The sequence below is a fragment of the Ahaetulla prasina genome, chromosome 8 (genome assembly GCF_028640845.1).
Source record: "Ahaetulla prasina isolate Xishuangbanna chromosome 8, ASM2864084v1, whole genome shotgun sequence".
In the NCBI taxonomy this organism is placed as follows: Eukaryota; Metazoa; Chordata; class Lepidosauria; order Squamata; family Colubridae; genus Ahaetulla; species Ahaetulla prasina.
In genome coordinates, this window is record NC_080546.1 from 10,899,755 (window position 1) to 10,917,640 (window position 17,886).

The 17,886-nt window shown below is 43.4% G+C and overlaps 2 protein-coding genes across 2 annotated transcripts in view; one reads left to right on the top strand and one right to left on the bottom strand.

Annotated features, from left to right (window-relative positions):
• Window positions 1-1,268: 1,268 nt before the first annotated feature.
• Window positions 1,269-8,929, top strand: LOC131203384 (platelet basic protein-like). Its single transcript, XM_058193535.1, has 4 exons — window positions 1,269-1,430; window positions 4,404-4,542; window positions 5,456-5,539; window positions 7,638-8,929. The coding sequence occupies exons 1-4, from the start codon at window positions 1,367-1,369 to the stop codon at window positions 7,639-7,641; spliced, it is 291 nt and encodes a 96-aa protein (XP_058049518.1). The 5' UTR covers window positions 1,269-1,366; the 3' UTR covers window positions 7,642-8,929.
• Window positions 8,930-12,999: 4,070 nt separating this feature from the next.
• CNOT6L (CCR4-NOT transcription complex subunit 6 like) overlaps window positions 13,000-17,886 on the bottom strand; it is a 45,504-nt gene continuing 40,617 nt past the window's right edge. The window contains exon 12 of the mRNA XM_058192836.1: window positions 13,000-16,974. Within this exon, the coding sequence (XP_058048819.1) occupies window positions 16,762-16,974 (213 nt within the window). The 3' untranslated portion in view covers window positions 13,000-16,761. The remainder of the gene's footprint in view (window positions 16,975-17,886) is intronic.

Sequence of the window (17,886 nt, forward strand, 5' to 3'; positions counted from 1 at the left end):
CTTTCAATCCAATTTATATATTTCTAGTAATAATACGTATTTATATAAAGTTGCAATCTATCCCTCTTCGATTATTCCATGTTGTCTCTTATTACTACTCTTCTTTTGTTATATGAAAGTATACACTAATATTCCCCTTTTCTCTTATTTCTATTTCTTATTCTAACTTTTAATCATATCATCCTTTGTTAAAAATCATTTTCTTTCTATCCTACCTAACTTCTAATCCTGTCACCTACCTACCAAAAAGAAAAAGAAAAAAGAAAAGCTGATTTTCGGGTCTTCTGGGCTCACCAGAAGTAGGGATCAACCCTGACTGCTCTTTAGAAGGCCAGATCCTGAAGATGAAACTCAAATACTTTGGCCACCTAATGAGAAAGAAGGACTCACTGGAGAAGAGCTTAATGCTGGGAAAGATGGAGGGCAAAAGAAGAAAGGGACGACAGAGAACGAGGTGGTTGGATGGAGTCACTAAAGCAGTTAGCGTGCACTTAAATGGACTCCAAGGTCCAAGGGACTCGCAGGAGTCTTCTCCAGCACCAGAGTTCAAAGGCCTCAATTCTTCAACGCTCAGCCTTTCTTATGGTCCAACTTTCACAGCCATACATTGCAAATGGGAAAACTATCGCCTTGACTATACACACTTTTGTTGGCAGGGTGCTGTCCTTGCTTTTTAGTACGCTGTCTAGATTTGCCAAACAGATGGGGAAGAAATGGAGGAAGTGACAGATTTTATTTTCCTGGGCTCCAAGATCACCGCAGATGGAGACTACAGCCAAGAAATTAAAAGACGCTTGCTCCTGGGGGAGGAAAGCTATTGAGAGATAGATATGCCAATTCTTCTCTACTCAGAAGATAAGTCTATGTGTCCTTGAAGGGCAACCTCCAGGATTGTAGACTAGATGGGGAAGTAAAAAAAAAGAAAAGAACATAACATAAATGGCAGTAATTCACCATATTTACATTGCTGCCAAGATCACAAGGCAGAAGTTGTCTACCAAGTCACTACTTGAAGGAGACTTTAAAAGCAGAGTCAATTTGATTGAGAAGGTCCGTCTCAGTTGCCCAGATACAATGAAGGAAGGTTTGTGGGCCTTTACAGAAAACTTCCCCCTTTTAAATTCCCCCCCCCCAATGGGTAAAATGGTACAATTACTTCTGCTTCAGAGAACACCGGGAAAAATATACGCCTGCGGAAGTTTATACAGATAGACAAAGACCACATATACTCACAAAGGGGATTTTTTTTTCTTTCAACCGGTCTTTTGAAGGCCATATCTGCAAGTTCTCTTGAGGAAGGAAAGGTTTATAAGGCGAAAACACTTCTTCAGACCATCCTTATTGGGAACCTTACGATCCAGCGGCAATGAAGGGCCTGGTTTTGATCCTAACGCTTGCCTTAATAGCCAATCCCATCGATCAGATCTATGGTAAGTCTCTTTTCTTTAATTTCAGCTTGACCCCCATTGGGCTTAACGACGGAACCCATTTCCCAATGCAGAATAACGATGTTGGAAGGGACCTTAGAGATCTTCAAGTCCTACCCTCTGCTTTAAGCAGAAGACACTCTGAACCATTCCAGAAAAGTAGTAGTCCAATCTTTTCTTTGAAACCTCCAGTGTCGGAACACAATTTCTGGAGGCAAGCCGTTCCACTGATGAATTGTTCTAACTATCAGGAAATTTCTCCTCAGTTCTAGGTTGCTTCTCTCCTTGATTTGTTTCCACCCGTTGCTTCTTGTCCTGCCCTCAGGGGCTTTGGAGAATAGCTTGACTCCCTTTTCTTTGTGGCAATCCCTGAGATATTGGAACATTGCTGTCATGTCTCCCCTGGTCCTTCTTTTCATCAGACTAGACATAACCAGTTCCTGCAATCTCTTCTTGAAAACTTCCAGTATCAGAGCATTCACAATTTCTGGAGGCAAGCCGTTCCACTGATGAATTGTTCTCACTGTCAGGAAATTTCTCCTCAGTTCTAGGTTGCTTCTCTCCTTGATTAGTTTCTACCCATTGCTTCTTGTTCTACCCTCAGGTGCTTTGGAGCAGGGGTCTCCAACCCTTGGTCCCTTTAAGACTTGTGGACTTCAACTCCCAGAGTTCCTCAGCCAGCTTTGCTTTGCTGGCTGAGGGACTCTGGGAGTTGAAGTCCATAAGTCTTAAAGGGACCAAGGTTGGAGACCCCTGATACAGATAGTCCTTGACTTACAATCACAGCCAAGGACAGAATTTCCACTGCTATACAAGGCAGCGGTTAAGTGAGTCTTGCCTGGTTTTACAACCCTTTTTGTCACGGTTGTTAAACGAATCACCACAATCAATTGTTAAGTGGTCATTCAATGGCTTCCCCCGTGGACTTTAGCTTGTCAGAAACTTCCTGGGAAAGTTGCAAATGTGGAATCGCATCACCCCGGGACAATGCAACTATTGTAAACACATTGCCGGTTGCCAAGCGCTCAAATTTGGATGATGTAGTAGTAGATTGTGGAGATGTTGCTATGGTTGCATGTGGTCCGGTTGTAAGTCCTTTTTCGGTGCCAGGTTAACTTGGAACAGCCACTAAATAAATGGTAACAACAACAACAACAGTAACAACAACAGAGTTGGAAGGGACCTTGGAGGTCTTCTAGTCCAACCCCCTGCCCAGGCAGGAAACCCTGGCTGAGGGATTCTGGGAGTTGAAGTCCACAAGTCTTAAAGGGACCAAGTTTGGAGACCCCAGTTTAAGATACTGTGCCTGAAAAATCCTATGCCTAAGACAGTAACGGGGAGGAATTAAAACAAATGTTGGAAGAGTAACAGCATTATTTAAGGTTTCTACATCTTGTTAGAGATTTGTAGTTTTGGTAGCATTCATACAATTACTTTCTGCATTCATATACTGCCCGGAGTCGCTATCTATGTTGGGTAGTTATATAATTTTTTAAAGAAATAAAAATAATATACTTGGGTGTTTTGTGAATGTATGCAATTCAAGGTCCAGAAAGGGTGCGTTTGCTCAATTTCGTAAGCCAACAGAAAACCTAGGCTCACACTAGCTAAACTTTGCCTGCTGTGCAAATACAACAATTGGGCCTTCATCTGGAGAGGTGTGTTAATATAGATTTTGGATTTAGGCAGTCACAATGGCTAAGATTCAGTGGTGAGATTCAAATAATTTAACCTAATGACCAGCTGGGTAAGCGTGGCTCAGTGGTCATGTGACTGTGTGGGCGTGGCCAACTCGATGTCACTCACATTGATGGGCGCTTCGCCTTCGCTGTTACAATGTAATAAGGGTTAAGCGGAGAGGCAGTTTCTGTAAGCAGGACAGTAAAGGTTAGGCTAGAAGCACCACCAGAATGTTTCCTTCCTGCCTTCCTTACAGGATTAGCCCTGTAAAGTGGAAAAAACACCAAAATAAGATTTCTTCCAACAACCGGTTCTCCGAACTGCTTAGAAAGTTAACAACTGGTTCTCCCGAATAGGTGCGAACTGGCTGAATCCCACCACTGCTAAGATCCCAGGGGTGAAATCTTAAATTTTTCCCTACCGGTTCTGTGGGCGTGGCTTAATTGGTGGGCGTGGCTTGGTGGTCAGGTGACTGAATGGGCATGGCCAATAATAATAAATAATAAAAATAATAAAGTATACAAAACTTGGGAGGCACTGGTCTACCTTCTTTAAAAATAGAGGCACCAGTCTACCAATTGCCTTTTACTGAAAGGAACCGGTCTACCAAGTGCCTTTTTTTGGCAGGCACCGGTCTACCTTCTTTAAAAAAAGAGGCACCAGTCTACTAGCTGCCTACAGCACTGATCAGCTTTAATGCGGCCCTTTGAAGTGCTGCGGCAGTCATTTAAGGTCGTTTGTAGCTATATCACCACTGAGAGCTTCAGGGACAGAGAAGAAGAACAGCGAGGCGTGGGCAGTGGGGGGGCCCAGGGATTTTTGCTACCAGTTCTCCGAACTACTTGCCCCCATCGCTACCGGATTGCGCGATCCGGTCCGAACCGGGAGCATTTCACCCCTGTAAGATCCTATATATCACGCTAACCCATTGTTTGTTACATGAATGGCTAGTAAGGAGTGGTTGAGTGGCTTCTTACATACATAAACCACAGTTTCCAGAACCCAAGCTTGGAACTCATCCATGACGCTAAGCAACGAAGCAAAAACAAACACATCGCAACATTGTCTATTGTGTGAGCCCAGTGAATTGTGGTTTATCCGTTAAACTGCAATTAAAACAATAACTTACAGCTATTCTTTCAGCCTGACACGCTTACGGCTTGAGGGCGATGAGCCAAAGAAGCAAAATAGTTATACCGAAAGCCCTTTGGGGGAAAAACTTAAGATCAAGATGTCAAGAATACACGGAGAGTATATTGCAGTGATGATAAAACGTGTGTATTGGTTTGCAAATAGGTATGGCAATGGAAGGGCATGTCGCCCACTTGGGAAGATGCAAGTGCTTAAGGCACATCTCGGGGTTTTTTGGACCCAGGCAAGTGAAACGCATTCAAGTCATCCCCAGAGGAATACACTGCCGAAGAACGGAGATTATGTAAGTGAGCTTCAATCTGGATTAGAACAGTCTAGAGCAGGGGTCTCCAAGCCTTGACAACTTTACGACTTGTGGACTTCAACTCCCAGAATCCCTCAACCAGCATGTGTTGGCTGAGGAATTCTAGGAGTTGAAGTCCACAAGTCGTAAAATTGCCAAGGTTGGAGACCCCTGGTCTAGAGCAGGGGTGTCAAACTCAGGGCCTGCAGGCCGGACGTGGCCCGCGGGATGCTTAGATCTAACACACACACACCCCTGGGAGCCAGCCTGGAAATATCAAATAACTCCCCTCGCTTGCCCCTTCTCCACTGGCCCAGTGATGGGTTTTCAAATTTTTTTAATAACGGTTCTGTGGGCATGGCTTGGTGGGCGTGGCATATCTTGGTGGGCGTGGCAGGGGAAGGATACTGTAAAATCTCCTTTCCCTCCCCACTCCTGGGGAAGGTTACTGCAAAATCCTCATTTCCTCCCGATCAGCTGGGACTCGGGAGGCAGAGAACAGATGGTGGGGGGGCCAGTCAGAATTTTTACTACCGGTTCTCTGAACTACTCAAAATTTCCGCTACCGGTTCTCCAGAACTGGTCAGAACCTGCTGAAACCCACGTAGGAAAACTACAATGCTGATCCAGCCCTTGAAGAAATCCAGTTTGACACACCTGGTCTAGAGGAAGCTTGTCATGTGGAACATGGGTCCCCCCAATCCCCGGGCCGTGAACCGCTGTCGGGCCATGGCACACCAGAAACTGGACCAAGCAAACAAGCGAAACCCCATCCGCGGGATGCAGGCAGCATGCAAAACCACGACCTCTTCCGGTCCGTGGGAAAACTTCTGTCCACCAAACTGGTCCCTGGTGCCCAAAAGATTGAGGAGCCGCTAATCTGGAAAGACTAACAGCCTCCTTTCTCTTTCAGATTTACTCTGATAAACGAATGGAAATATTGTGTGCACCCTGACACTCCTTGGGTGATGTCATTGCTTAAAAAGCTGACCAAGAGGTAATACAGTCTTGCGTATTTTTATTTATGTGCACTCTGCCCCTTTATTCTTACAAAATAAGGTGGCAAACCTATCCAACACACCTTCCTCCTCCTGTTTTCCCCACAATGTCAATCTTGTGAGGTGGGTTGGGCTAAGAGAGAGAGAGAGAGAGAGAGTGACTGGCTTACTTTCGTGGCTAAGGTGGGACTTGAATGCATCGTCTGCTGGTGATTGGTCCAAAGTCACCCATCTGACTTTGATGCCTAAGGCGGGACTAAAACTCAGAATCTCTAGTGATTGGCCCAAAGTCACCCAAACTGGATTTTGTGCCTAAGACGGGACTTGAACTCACAGTCTCCTGCTTTCTGGTCTGGTGCCTTAATCACTAGACCAAGGTTTCTGGGAGCCAGCCTTGTATAGTGATGAAGGAGCTGGCTTTAAGAGCAGGGAGGAGACCATCTCCCTTAGGTACGGAGGCGATTTGGGGGAACTTGGGTCAGTCACCCCCCCCCTCAACCTGACCAGTTTCCGTGTACGTGAGAAGTGGCCATAGTCCAAAAGTCTTTTTTGCATTATGTGTATTGGTGGCTTCATGATGAGAACTAGACAGATTCAAGACAAGACAAGGGAAATCTGAGACAAAGACTAAGAAAGGGAACAAAACAGAGGATGTCACTTCACGTAGTCCTTGACTTATGACTGGTCACTTAATTTTTAGGACCTTCCCAGGGATACCTATCAGGGGTCGGCTGATGTGGGTTCGCAGCGGTTCGGGAGAACCTCTAGCTAAGATTCTCTGCAGTTTGGAGAACCCCCAAATCCCACTCCTGGCTGGCCCCGCCTACCATGCCCCTCCCCTCCCAGGAGTCCCCACGGGCCCGTTTTGGATGCAGGTAAATGCAGGGTGTGCGCGGAGGCTCGGGGAGGGCGAAAAACGGGCCTACCAGAAGTTTGGGAAGCACCCCAGTCTCCAGAGGGCCTCCGGAGCCTGGGGAGGCTCTTTTCGCCCTCCCAGAGGTTCGAGGAAAGCCTCCTGAGCCCGGGGAGGAAAAAAAGCCCACCCACCCACCCCGCTGTGGTGCAGGAGGCTAACTAGGCCACGCCCACCATGGCCACGCCCACCCAGCAACCAGGCAAAGAACCCCTTGCTAAAAATTTTGAAGCCCACCCCTGATACTTATAACCCGGGTTCGAAGTTCTGACAGCCAGCTCCTCTCCCCCCCTGTAGTCACATGATTGCAACTGGCCCACAGTTACACCCTTTTGAAGGAAATAAATGACAGAAACGGGTAAAATCTGCCAAACATCAGTCACATGACCACAGGATGCTGCAAATAGCCATGAACACAAGCTAATTGTGAAACACCCAAAAATGGGATCATGTGATTAAGGGGTGTGTGGGGCACTGATGGGTTCCCATCCCACTCCAGGGGAAGGTTACTGCAAAATCCCCATTTCCTCCCGATCAGCTGGGACTCGGGAGGCAGAGAATAGATGGGGGGTGGGGCCAGTCAGAATTTTTACTACCGGTTTTCCGAACTACTCAGAATTTTCGCTACTGGTTCTCCAGAACTGGTCAGAACCTGCTGAAACCCACCTCTGGTGTGGGGTGTATGTAGCCATCATAACTAGGTTGTAGGATAGGTCTGGGGAAGTCTGTTTTAACTTCACCTGTCACAGACAGAGCAACCAGTCACTAAGTGAGGAGGACGCCGTACATCATCCTGTATAAATGTACGTCTTATTTTGTGAAACTGCTCAATCCACAGGACAGTGTCCTGGATCCAAAAAAATCATTTATCATCCTTATCCTCTTGTCTAACCCTCTACAAAATAGGAGAATCACATTATTGGCTTATCGTGTTGGTTGCTGTAAGGATTAGCAATATAAAATGAAGTGGTTTGAACGTTTTCAACAATAAAGTTGCTAATTTCTTGGTCCTTGGGGAACCATACCAAAAATAACGGAGGATTCAACTCCTATAAGGAGTTAGATATGGATTCTGTGACTACTAAGTTTTGTAATCCTTTCATTATGTTATGACTGCTTTTAACTTTTAAAATCATCAAAAACTTCAGGTTATGTAATAACAACAAAATTTGCTTTAATTGCAGCTAATTGCAAATGGATTTTTTTCCTGGGGGTGAAAAACATTCTTAAGATGTCTTGAGAAAACAGCCCATCCTGCAAGCATCAGGTTTATCTTTCTATATGTACAGATTTAATTGCATCCGTTCAAGTGGCAATTTCTCCATTCCTTGGAAAAAAGCTGGTGGCAGAAGGCAGACACAAGAAAATAATGACTGTTTTGGAATAAAATTGTGATATTGTGTATTTGCTTAAAGGAAACTTAACAACTCCAGCAAAGCTACTATTGAATAATTATACTATGCAGCTACTCAGCAGTTACCACCCAGAGCTACGATTTCACAGCCGTTTTGCTTCTAGTTTGTTTTTAATAATTATGATGTACTCAGCATGTGATCTTTCTCTCCCTCAGGACTTCTCACAGTCATAATCCTGCTCGTATCCTAGATTCCCTCAAATATTTTCTTTCCGTTTTGTACTCTGCAAGAATGTCTCAGCTGTTTTGCTGAAAAGAGAGGGAAATTCACAAACCATTCAGAAGTGTGGCAGTTGATAAAAATAACCTTTCAGGTTGTCACTGACGGGTAACCAAGCCAGGCCTACTCTTTCTGACTTAACTTTCAACCGCTATGCGTTGCTCTGTTTGTGGCATGTATCCAGGGGTGGGATTCAAATAATTTAACAACCGGTTCTCTGCCCTAATGATTTCTTCCAACAACCAGTTCACCAAACTGCTCAGAAAGTTAACAACCGGTTCTCCCGAAGTGGTGTGAACTGGCTGAATCCCACCACTGGACGTATCTACCAGGGGTGGGTTCTATTTATTTTTACTACTAGTTCGCAACAGGAACGAACCGGTAGTAAAGGTACGAAGAAACTTCTGCACATGTGCAGATCACCCGTGATGACGTTGTGGGGGTGGGCGGAGCCTCCCGCCGGTTTTACTACCGGTTCTATACAACCGGACCGAACCGGGGGCAACCCACCACTGGTATCCACAATGTATTATGTTTTAGATATTTGCCACAAACTATAACAATGCCTAATGTTGTGTTGGCTATGTGATGAAAATATATTCCTTTTGCAAAAAGTGCCACCAGCCTTCTTTGACATGTTGGATACATTTGGAGTTTTGAAACAAACTTTAGGAGCTGTTGCAAAACAGATCTTTATAATGGAGCCTGGCAAAAGGATTACCTAATTTACAAAACAGGAGTCCCTGTGTCCATTAAACAACAACAACAACAAAAACCACCTTTCCCAACTAACTGAATTTATTAAAAGGCATGAACTTTGTTCAAAAGGCATAAGCTAGGCAGCCACAGACATTTGGAGATTATACAGTTCTTCGTCTTTTCTTCTTCCACTGTTCGAAAACATCCTTTTTTTGAGCCAATCAGCAAACAGGGATAACTGTTTGTCCATGCTGGCCAGAACTCCATCACTAGCCTAGAGGCTTACACCCACTTGTATTTCTAAACCACATTTTGCACTTTGGAGGGTTTAAAAGGATTAAAATGAGTTTTTCACCTTTAAAAACCCATTTCTGCCCTTAAACTCCTGTCTCCCGAATCCTTGTGTTGGAAAACTTGGCACTAGGCACCCAAATGCCCTCACAACAACTTTGTTGGTCCATCACTCATGGGTGGGGACAATGTAACTGCAAGACGCTTTTTACCCCAAAATGCCGGATTGCAACCACCTATAATTTCTTGTATTACAAACAAGATTCCAGAGCCAAGCCAGGCCACCCAGCCATGGATCTGGAATCCATCGGCAGTAGTATTTGGACAGGAGACTTCAAGGCATTCCAGGTCCGCTTGTTGAGAATTCGAGAAAAATTGGTCAACTGTACAGAAGTTGTTTGCGATGTACTGGAATCATTCTTGATCGTGACTTTTTGAAATATGGGATAAAGCAGTATTGCAAGATCGAATCTGGGTCGGTCACCGGGATTAGTTTACTTTTCTGAGCTTTCGGATTCATTCATTCCATCAATCAATCAATCAATCAATCAATCAAAGAATAGAGCTGGAAGGGACCTTGGAGGTCTTCTAGTCTTGAGGACCCTATACCATTTCAGACAGATGGCTGTCCAGTCTTTTCTTTAAAACCTCCAGTGTTGGAGCATTTACAACTTCTGGTGGCGAGCTGTTCCACTGGTTAATTGTCCTCACTGTTAGGATGTTTCTCCTTAATTCCAGGTTGCTTCTCTCCTTGATTAGTTCCCATCCACTGTTTCTTGTCCTGCCTACTTGTGTTGGAACCCATCCTCAGGAAACTTCTCTCTACTAGAATTTGAGCTTCTGTGAGTCGTATTTATGTGCTGCCTTTCTATTGGTTGATTGGTGTGTTGATGGCTGGTGATTGGCTGTTGTTTCCTTGTGCTGCCAAGCCCTTGGCTCCTAAATATTTGATAAGCTGGTGGTAAATCAGGACCCGTGTTGACTGACAAGGGGCCCATTTTCTAGGCTTCAATCACTTATCAACCAATAGGAAAGCACCACATAAATAAGACTCATAGATTAACCCAAAGCACGCATTCCAATAAAAGTTGTTCCCTGAGGATGGGATCAAAGCATAAGTCCGAAAGATCAGAAGAATAAACTTCTGGCTCAATGACTAACCCAGATTTAATCTGGCAACATTATTCTGGGATGCATAACCTGTTTCCCCAAAAATAAGACCCAACTGGAAAATAACCCTAGCATGATTTTTCAAGATGCTTGTAATATAAGACCTACCCCCAAAATAAGCCCCACTTAAGATCATCAGCAGATGGCAGTGTTTAGTACTGGATTTTCCCCAAAATAAGACCTAACCAAAAAATAAGCCACAATGCGTCTTTTGGAGCAAAAATTAATATAAGACCCAATCTTATTTTGGGGGAAACACGGCATATTTGCCTTTATACAGCAGTATGTTTGGAAATAAAGATGTTTGTTAGAACATTGTTTTTCAACGTAGCGATTTTCAACATGTCAAGTCACAGCTTTGCTTCGTCTTCCATTATTATCGTAATACTATTATTACAGATAGTCCTTGACTTGCAACAGTGTGTTTAGCGACCGCTCCAAGTTGCAACGGCACTGAAAAAAGTGACTTATGACCCTTTTTCATACTTATGGAGGAGGAATTAAGACAATGGCTCTTTTTTTTTTTTAACCAACTAGTTTTTTCTATAGGTGACAATTTTTAGTGCCTTGTGGGGGGGAGGGGGGACAGAAGCCCTCCAGATTTGTTTGTACTTGTGAATTGGGCAGGTGTTTTAAACTAGCCATTTGGTTAGTCCAGGGGTCTGCAAGCTTTAACACTCAAATAGCCACTTGGACCCGTTTCCCACAGAAAACACCAGGAGCCACAAAACCCTTCCATTGCCTATTTCTTGAGCGGCCACAAAACTAGCATATGTTGTTGAATTAAACATTCTGTTTTCTTCCGAAACTTTTCTTTTCTTGGATTTATCCATGGTTGACCAACTAGGGGTTGAAAAACTCAATAAATCACTTGCCGGAGGGCGTCGCACATTGGCAGCATATTTTGAGTGACAGGGAGCCGCAGCAGAGGGGCGAAAGAGCCACATGCGGCTCCAGAGCCCTGGGTTGCTGATTCTTGGGTTAGACCAAATATACTCTTTCTTATTGACTATTATGAAGGGGAAGCTTTTTTTAAAAAAAAGAGAGATGGAGACGTATAAAGCCTTGCCAACTCTGTGAACACTTACATTCTCCAACACAAACCACTCTAAATGGAAAGTAGTGATTACTCCCCCAATAATAGCCATTATCCTCTTGCTTGCACCATTGAAGCTATGGTTTGCATCCAGATTTGGTCACGCTTAAGAGCACACACATCCAATGAAACCCTATGAGTGTCTTGAGATGCATAGATTTTAATGGGCCCATTCTAACAGAATTTGGATCCCATCCATTAAGTCTCCTTTCTGAAAAGAGGCAGCTAGATGGTTCGGGGGTAACCATGAGCTGCAAAGAATTGATTCTAAATAAAACATAGGGGAAGAGAATAAACGGCTAATTTCCAGACGATCTATCGATTACGGAGATGAATATTGAGAACTAAGAGCAAAGCCAGGAAAAAAAAAAGAGAGAGAGAAAGAACAAGCTTTCTGACTAGAAATGCTCCATTATTACCAACAGCAAAGTTTTCATTGCAAATGCCCAGGTGTCTTGTTTTGAGTAGCCCTTCAAAATCCATAATCCTCAGCTAATACATCCAATACTTCTGAAGGGAATGATGCAAAAGAGCTTTGTGACACCATGAATCCCATTTTGTGTCGGAACGGGACTTTTTTTCCCCATCTTGATTTTGACCAATCTTAAGTTTTCTACTAAAGATATATTACGTCAACGTTTAGTACAGGGGTCTCCAATCTTGGCAACTTTAAGCCTGGCGGACTTCAACTCCTAGAATCCCCCAGCCAGCAAAGCTGGCTGGGGGAATTCTGGGAGTTGAAGTCCGCCAGGCTTAAAGTTGCCAAGATTGGAGACCCCTGGTTTAGTAGATATGGATTTTGTTTGCTTGCAAAGAATCTTAGGTCCCATGTAGCTTGAGGTTCATGAATGTCTAGCAGCATCTGGGGAACCTCAGTGTGGTTTTCACAAGAGGCAGCGGCACCTGTGCACATCAGCCATCACCTGTCGTTTCCGTAACCATTCCAGATGTTCACACGTACAGTAGGACCATTCTTTGACCCGATTGTGCTAAACCAGAGCTCCTGAATGAACAGAGGGTTACAAAATTGATAAAAATCCGGGAACACTCTAGGTTTACATTAGCTTCTATCCGATCACCCTCGCAACCGAGGCTCTAAATTAGAAGCATCGTATTGCAAATCCAGCAATACATTTCGACATCCAGAGAGCACCACTTATGGTCAGAAAGGTAATCCGTTACTCTTGCAAATCCTTATTTTAGAAAGAAAAGTAAGGGGCTCAGATGAGCAGCTTCAATTCGAGGATCCTTTTTATTCACACGCGAGCAGCTCAATAGCAACTAAGGCTTGATTTTGCCTGTGTTAAATAGTTGTCCTTTGGCACCCTGTCTTATGATACGCTTCCCATTATTGTCCAAAAAAAAAAAAAAACACCTTTACTTGGTTCTGCTTGGGAACCCAGGCTATCTTCTTTGTTTTCCTGGGCCGAGACAAATGCAATGATTGTTTTATAAATACATAAACCAAAGCCTTGCACAATTTCTAAAAAGGCACAAAAGAAAACTGCAGAGGGCTGTTCCAGACCACATCGATTACCTAAACTAAAACCAAACCCAGAAGGCATATGAGGTGTACAAATGTGCCCAGTTTTTTTTTTTAATTTTGTCCCCTGCTTCCTACCCTCCCAACAACATTACAAAACATGGCGTGTTTTTTTTGTATTATTTAATAAACCGGCTCCTTTGCAGTTCATATACAATCACAGGCGATTTTTTTTTTTAAACTCCATTTTATACAAACATCTCCAAAAATAGTTGGGAGTGAAGTATGGTGGGAACTATTGCTCACTCTGCTAAGTTAACATGCACGTATGAGAAGGAGGGAAATTGTTAGTGCATACCTCCAGAGCACAAAAGAAAAGTAAAAAGAAAAAAAGAAAAAAAATGCCTCCAAAATGATACAGATGACGACTTGGGAGCACAAACCGGACTGGGAATTCTTTTGTTCCAGCCCTACGGAAGCAAATAGGAGTTTGAGACTCTTGTATTCACTGCATCCAGAGCTGGGGCAAAGACCAAATTCCCAAAAAGGTTGTGCCTTTACAAAAATAAAACCGAAAGGGTTAATGTCCACAAAATTAAGTTTTTGTCATGCTAGTTGACTTCCCAGTACTGTATCGTAATTGGCTTGTCCATTTATATATATCTATTATAATGTATCTACATGGCCATTTTATATAGAACCTTTTTCTTTTTCTTTTTGAGGTATGCAAGAGAAAATACCTGCAGCAATGTTGAGGGTGGGGGGGGAATGTGATCTTCAAATGGAGAAAAACCTTCTCATGCTTCATAATTCGATTTTAGCCTGGGGTGGGTGGGAGGTGGGGGGTGGAACGAGGTTAAAACAGAGCTGCTTCTTGCAAACTTGTTAGCTGGTGTGTGCAGTGTGCGAGATATGCCTTCCTCCCTCCACCAAAGGGAGCCAACAGTGAGGGGGCAGTGATCTGTAAAAAAAACACATTGAAAGGCCAGATGGAAAGTCCTGCTCCAGATTACAGGGAGAGTGCGGATGTCATTTTGAGTTTTCTTACACGAAGGGTGGTTCAGCTTCAAGAAGGCTGAGCTGGAAATGAATCGACCTGCACCTCTTGAGGATCTGTTTAATGCACTGTGTGAATCCGAAACTCTCGCTTGTTTCCCTTGGAACCAGCCACAAAAAGAAACTCAAAAACCAACAGAATTCCTGGTTCGCATACCACGTTAAACAAACCACAGAAGGATGTCGCTTGAAGATTGTTAGCTGCACCGACTTGCAAGAACAGCCAAGAAAGTGAAGTGTTTAAGCCACAGGAAGATTGGGCCTATTAAAGGACTATTGCTCTGCTTAATGTTTATTTTCTTCTACTACGTAATGCAGCAAGTTGTAATTGATGGGAGACAAATTCCTTTTTAAAGTGAAGGTTGCATTCTTCAGTCATTCATTCCGCTCCACCTCCATCCCCCCCTTACAAGCACGAGGGAACAATTCGGAGCCCGATTTCAGACACAGTTAGCCAAACAGAGAGAGGGGAAGGAGATACCTTAAAGGCTACCGTCTCGGATGGTTCCTTTGGATTTAAAATTAACTACTTGACTCTTTTCATTTTCCTTTTTTTTAGCGCATTCATGAGACAAATATAGCTCCTTTAAAAATTTTCATTCACATAATGGAAACCTCATTTATTAAAAATATCACATTTGTTTTTTTCAGATTAGAAATAGTAAAGTGCATGAAAAGTTTAAAATATAAGCTCAAGGAATCTCGTATAGCAGCAAAGCAGAAATACCCCAAAACATAAAAACAAAATTTGCCTTTCTTGCTGCTGTTGAAAAATTAAGTGTAACTCTATCCACTAAGGCAGGGGGTTGGGAACTGTGGCCCTTTTACGACTTGTGGACTTCAACTCCCAGAATTCCTGAGCCATGCTGGCTCAGGAATTCTGGGAGTTGAAGTCCACAAGTTGTAAAAGGAACGTTGTTCCCCACCCCTGCACCTAGGGGGCTTACTGCTAAATGTTTTTCTTTCTCTGATACGGCTAGGCCACAGCAACAGGTGCAAGCGATCAAAATAGGCAAGATGAAAGATGCATCCACCATCTTGTTTCCTTAGTACCCCTTTTCTCTGTACCGGAACAGCCAAGTCCTAATATTCTGCTCAAGCCCATCACAATAGCAGTTGCCCTAAGTGGATAGAAACCTCATCTCTCTCTTAAAGAGATGGCATTAAAAGAATATATATATCTATTTTTTGCACCCTCCAGGAAAAAAAGAAAAGAAAAAAAGAAAGGTTTTAAAATGGCCACCAGAAGCACAAGTGCACGCGAGGGGATGCTTGAAGATTTCTTAAAAGAAAGAAAATTAACAGCTGGGAACAAACAAGCAGGTTCCCTTTTTTAAAAAAACAAACAAACAAAAAACAAACCTAACTTGATAGAAGAAGAAGAAAAAAAGAAACAACAACAAAACAATTAAAAGCATTACATGGCTATTTGGCGACTAGGGTTCAGAAAAAAAGGGGGGGGGAATGAGGGAATGGTTAGGTTAACATTATTCTCACTTTTCGTATTGAAACAAAAAAATTGCACGGAGGAAAAAAAATGGCTTGTTCTGCCTGAAGGAGGCTGAAACTAAACATTAATCTCCCACTTTCGCTTCTACTAACCTTTCTTAACCAAATACCTTAAAGGGGACAAGGGGAGGGGTTTGGAATTTACAAAAGATAAGAAAAGAAGGGTCGCATTTGGGGTGGAATCTCTTTGTATACGGTGGAGCGTTTAGCAGAGGAATTCTCATCGCTGATTTAAAATGCAGGAATTCAACGTTTAATTGGATGTCCTTAGTCATTCGTGTGTCTCACTTGCCTGTGTTTCTCTGAAGTGATCCAATTTGTAATTCCCTTTGAGAAAAAGACAGCTGCTATCTTACTTTTCTGGTAGAGAACGTGGGCCTCAATCCAGAGGTTCAGACTCATCCTTGCCCCTTAGTGCCATGGAAGTGATTCAGTGAATTTCAGACCAGAGCATGCAAGCTTTTATAGTTCAGAAATGAAGGTGGTGCAGCAGGGCAGAAAACCCTGGTGACTTAGTGCCAGATGCAATCAGATATTTATGGAAAAGCTCTCTCCTGCATAGAGCAAATTTTCTTTTTTCTTTTTAATGGCAGGAAGACTAACATCTTGCAACTTTGTTAGCTCAAGTGGGAAGTGGACAAATTTGACTCGGAATCTAACGTTAAAAACAGTTAAGTGCTATTTCCAGTGATATGCAAATCCCCTACAGCAGTGTTTCTCAACTTTGGGAATTTTAAGGTGTTGCGGATTTTGATTCTGGCAGTTGAAGTCCACACATTAGTCAGCCCTGAAACCATTTTGGGAACATCTTAAATTCCCAAGGTTGAGAAACACTGCCCTACAGGGCCAATACCTCTTTCTAATCTAGTGCAGAGGAATTTTTTTTTTAAATGAGTGATTTGGGAGCAGGGGGAAAGACTTGTCTGGCTATGACTGATAAAAAAAAAATGGGGGGGGGAATACAAAACCTTTAGCTATGGATGTATACATGTAAGCAAATCCCTCCTTTCTGATTTGACCGTTGATTAAGGCAGCTTTCTGTTAAAACACGTAAAGCCGGCTGCCTTTTCTCTGTATATCCTTTGTGTCTGTACCTTCAGAACAAAACGCTCCCCCACCCCAAAAAAAAAACCCCATTGAAAAAGGGAACAAACAACAACTTTGGTTCCAGCCCTAGTGCCAAGTGGTACCAATATGCACCGAAAGAAAATGTGCAAAATTGTACTGTCAACACACACGAAACGGAAAAGGAGCATGAAGCAGCAGCTATTAAAAGGTTGGCCATACTTCACTCCTACCGACTTTGATTTACAACTGTACAAGTCCATAAACAAATGAACGGGGGTCCCTGCCCTCCAGGAAGAGCAGCACTATCTCCTGTTTGGCAAATGGATGCCGTTGATGGGAGGCAGGAACGGAGGGTGAAGCTCAAGCTGAGTCAACAGTGAGAAGTGGTCGGAAGGGATGTGAGGGTGGGGGCACCCTGTGATGTTGTTCTCAACCAGCCAGTGAGGATCCAAAGGCCCCAGGACACCAAGCACATTCATGTGAGTGTTGGAATAAAAAATATAGTCAATTACACCCTAGAGAGAGGGAGGGGAGTGTGGAGGGGAAAAAAAAAGAAGTTTCAATACAGACAGAAAACACAAACCTGACAACAGATTAGGTTATGTTCCCCTTTAAAGAAAGAAGAAACGTTCCTCTTTAGCCCTTAAATATGAAGGCATGTGAAATGGGTGGTCTCAGATTGACAATTTGCCTAGGCTTTTGATCAACTTTCCAGGAAGGGATATAAACAGGGGTGGGATTCCCGAACCGGTAGCTCTGATGATCAGCTGGGAGTGAACTGGTTCGCCCCGATGATCAGATGGGCCGTCCTGCCCGCCCTATTTTCCTACCTTTATCTTCTCAGCTGATTCGCGCGGTACAATGGATTGCCGCGCGTATCAGCTGTTTTACCCATCTGAAGAAACCAGGAAGTGAAGATTTCTTCAAACTGCGCACGTGCGTGCATCAGGTGCAGATGCGCGCAAAGCACGCGCAAATCGCACAATCATTGAGCAGGTTGTTAAACCAGGAGGATCCAACCACTGGATATGAAGCCTCCACTGTTTGATTTAATTCCCAGAGGTAATGAAATGGTGGTTTGTTGTTACAAGAGGTAAAAATGATGCGCACATGAAACACGAAGGTCGCATTGGCACCTGTACAGTTAGTCTTCAACTTATGATTGCAACTAAGCTTAGAATTATGGTTGTTAAGTCATGTGCATGTGAATGTACCCAATTTTATGATCTTTTTTTGCAATAGTTGTTGAGTGAACCTGTTTCCTTCAATGGGCATTTTTATAAGAATCTGGAAACTGGCAGAAAACACCAAAAACCACAGTCATGTGGATTACGGCATGCTGTAAATGGCTGTAAATGCAAGCCAGTTGCCAAGCACCCAAAATGTGATCACATGATTATGGTGTGTTTGTGTGGCCATTGGAATTC

Coding starts and splice junctions, on each gene's coding strand:
- LOC131203384 (XM_058193535.1), top strand. CDS start 1,367: ATGAAGGGCCTGGTTTTGATCCTAACGCTTGCCTTAATAGCCAATCCC. Junction 1,431..4,403: donor TCCCATCGATCAGATCTATG/GTAAGTCTCTTT, acceptor GTTTGCAAATAG/GTATGGCAATGGAAGGGCAT. Junction 4,543..5,455: donor TGCCGAAGAACGGAGATTAT/GTAAGTGAGCTT, acceptor TTTCTCTTTCAG/ATTTACTCTGATAAACGAAT.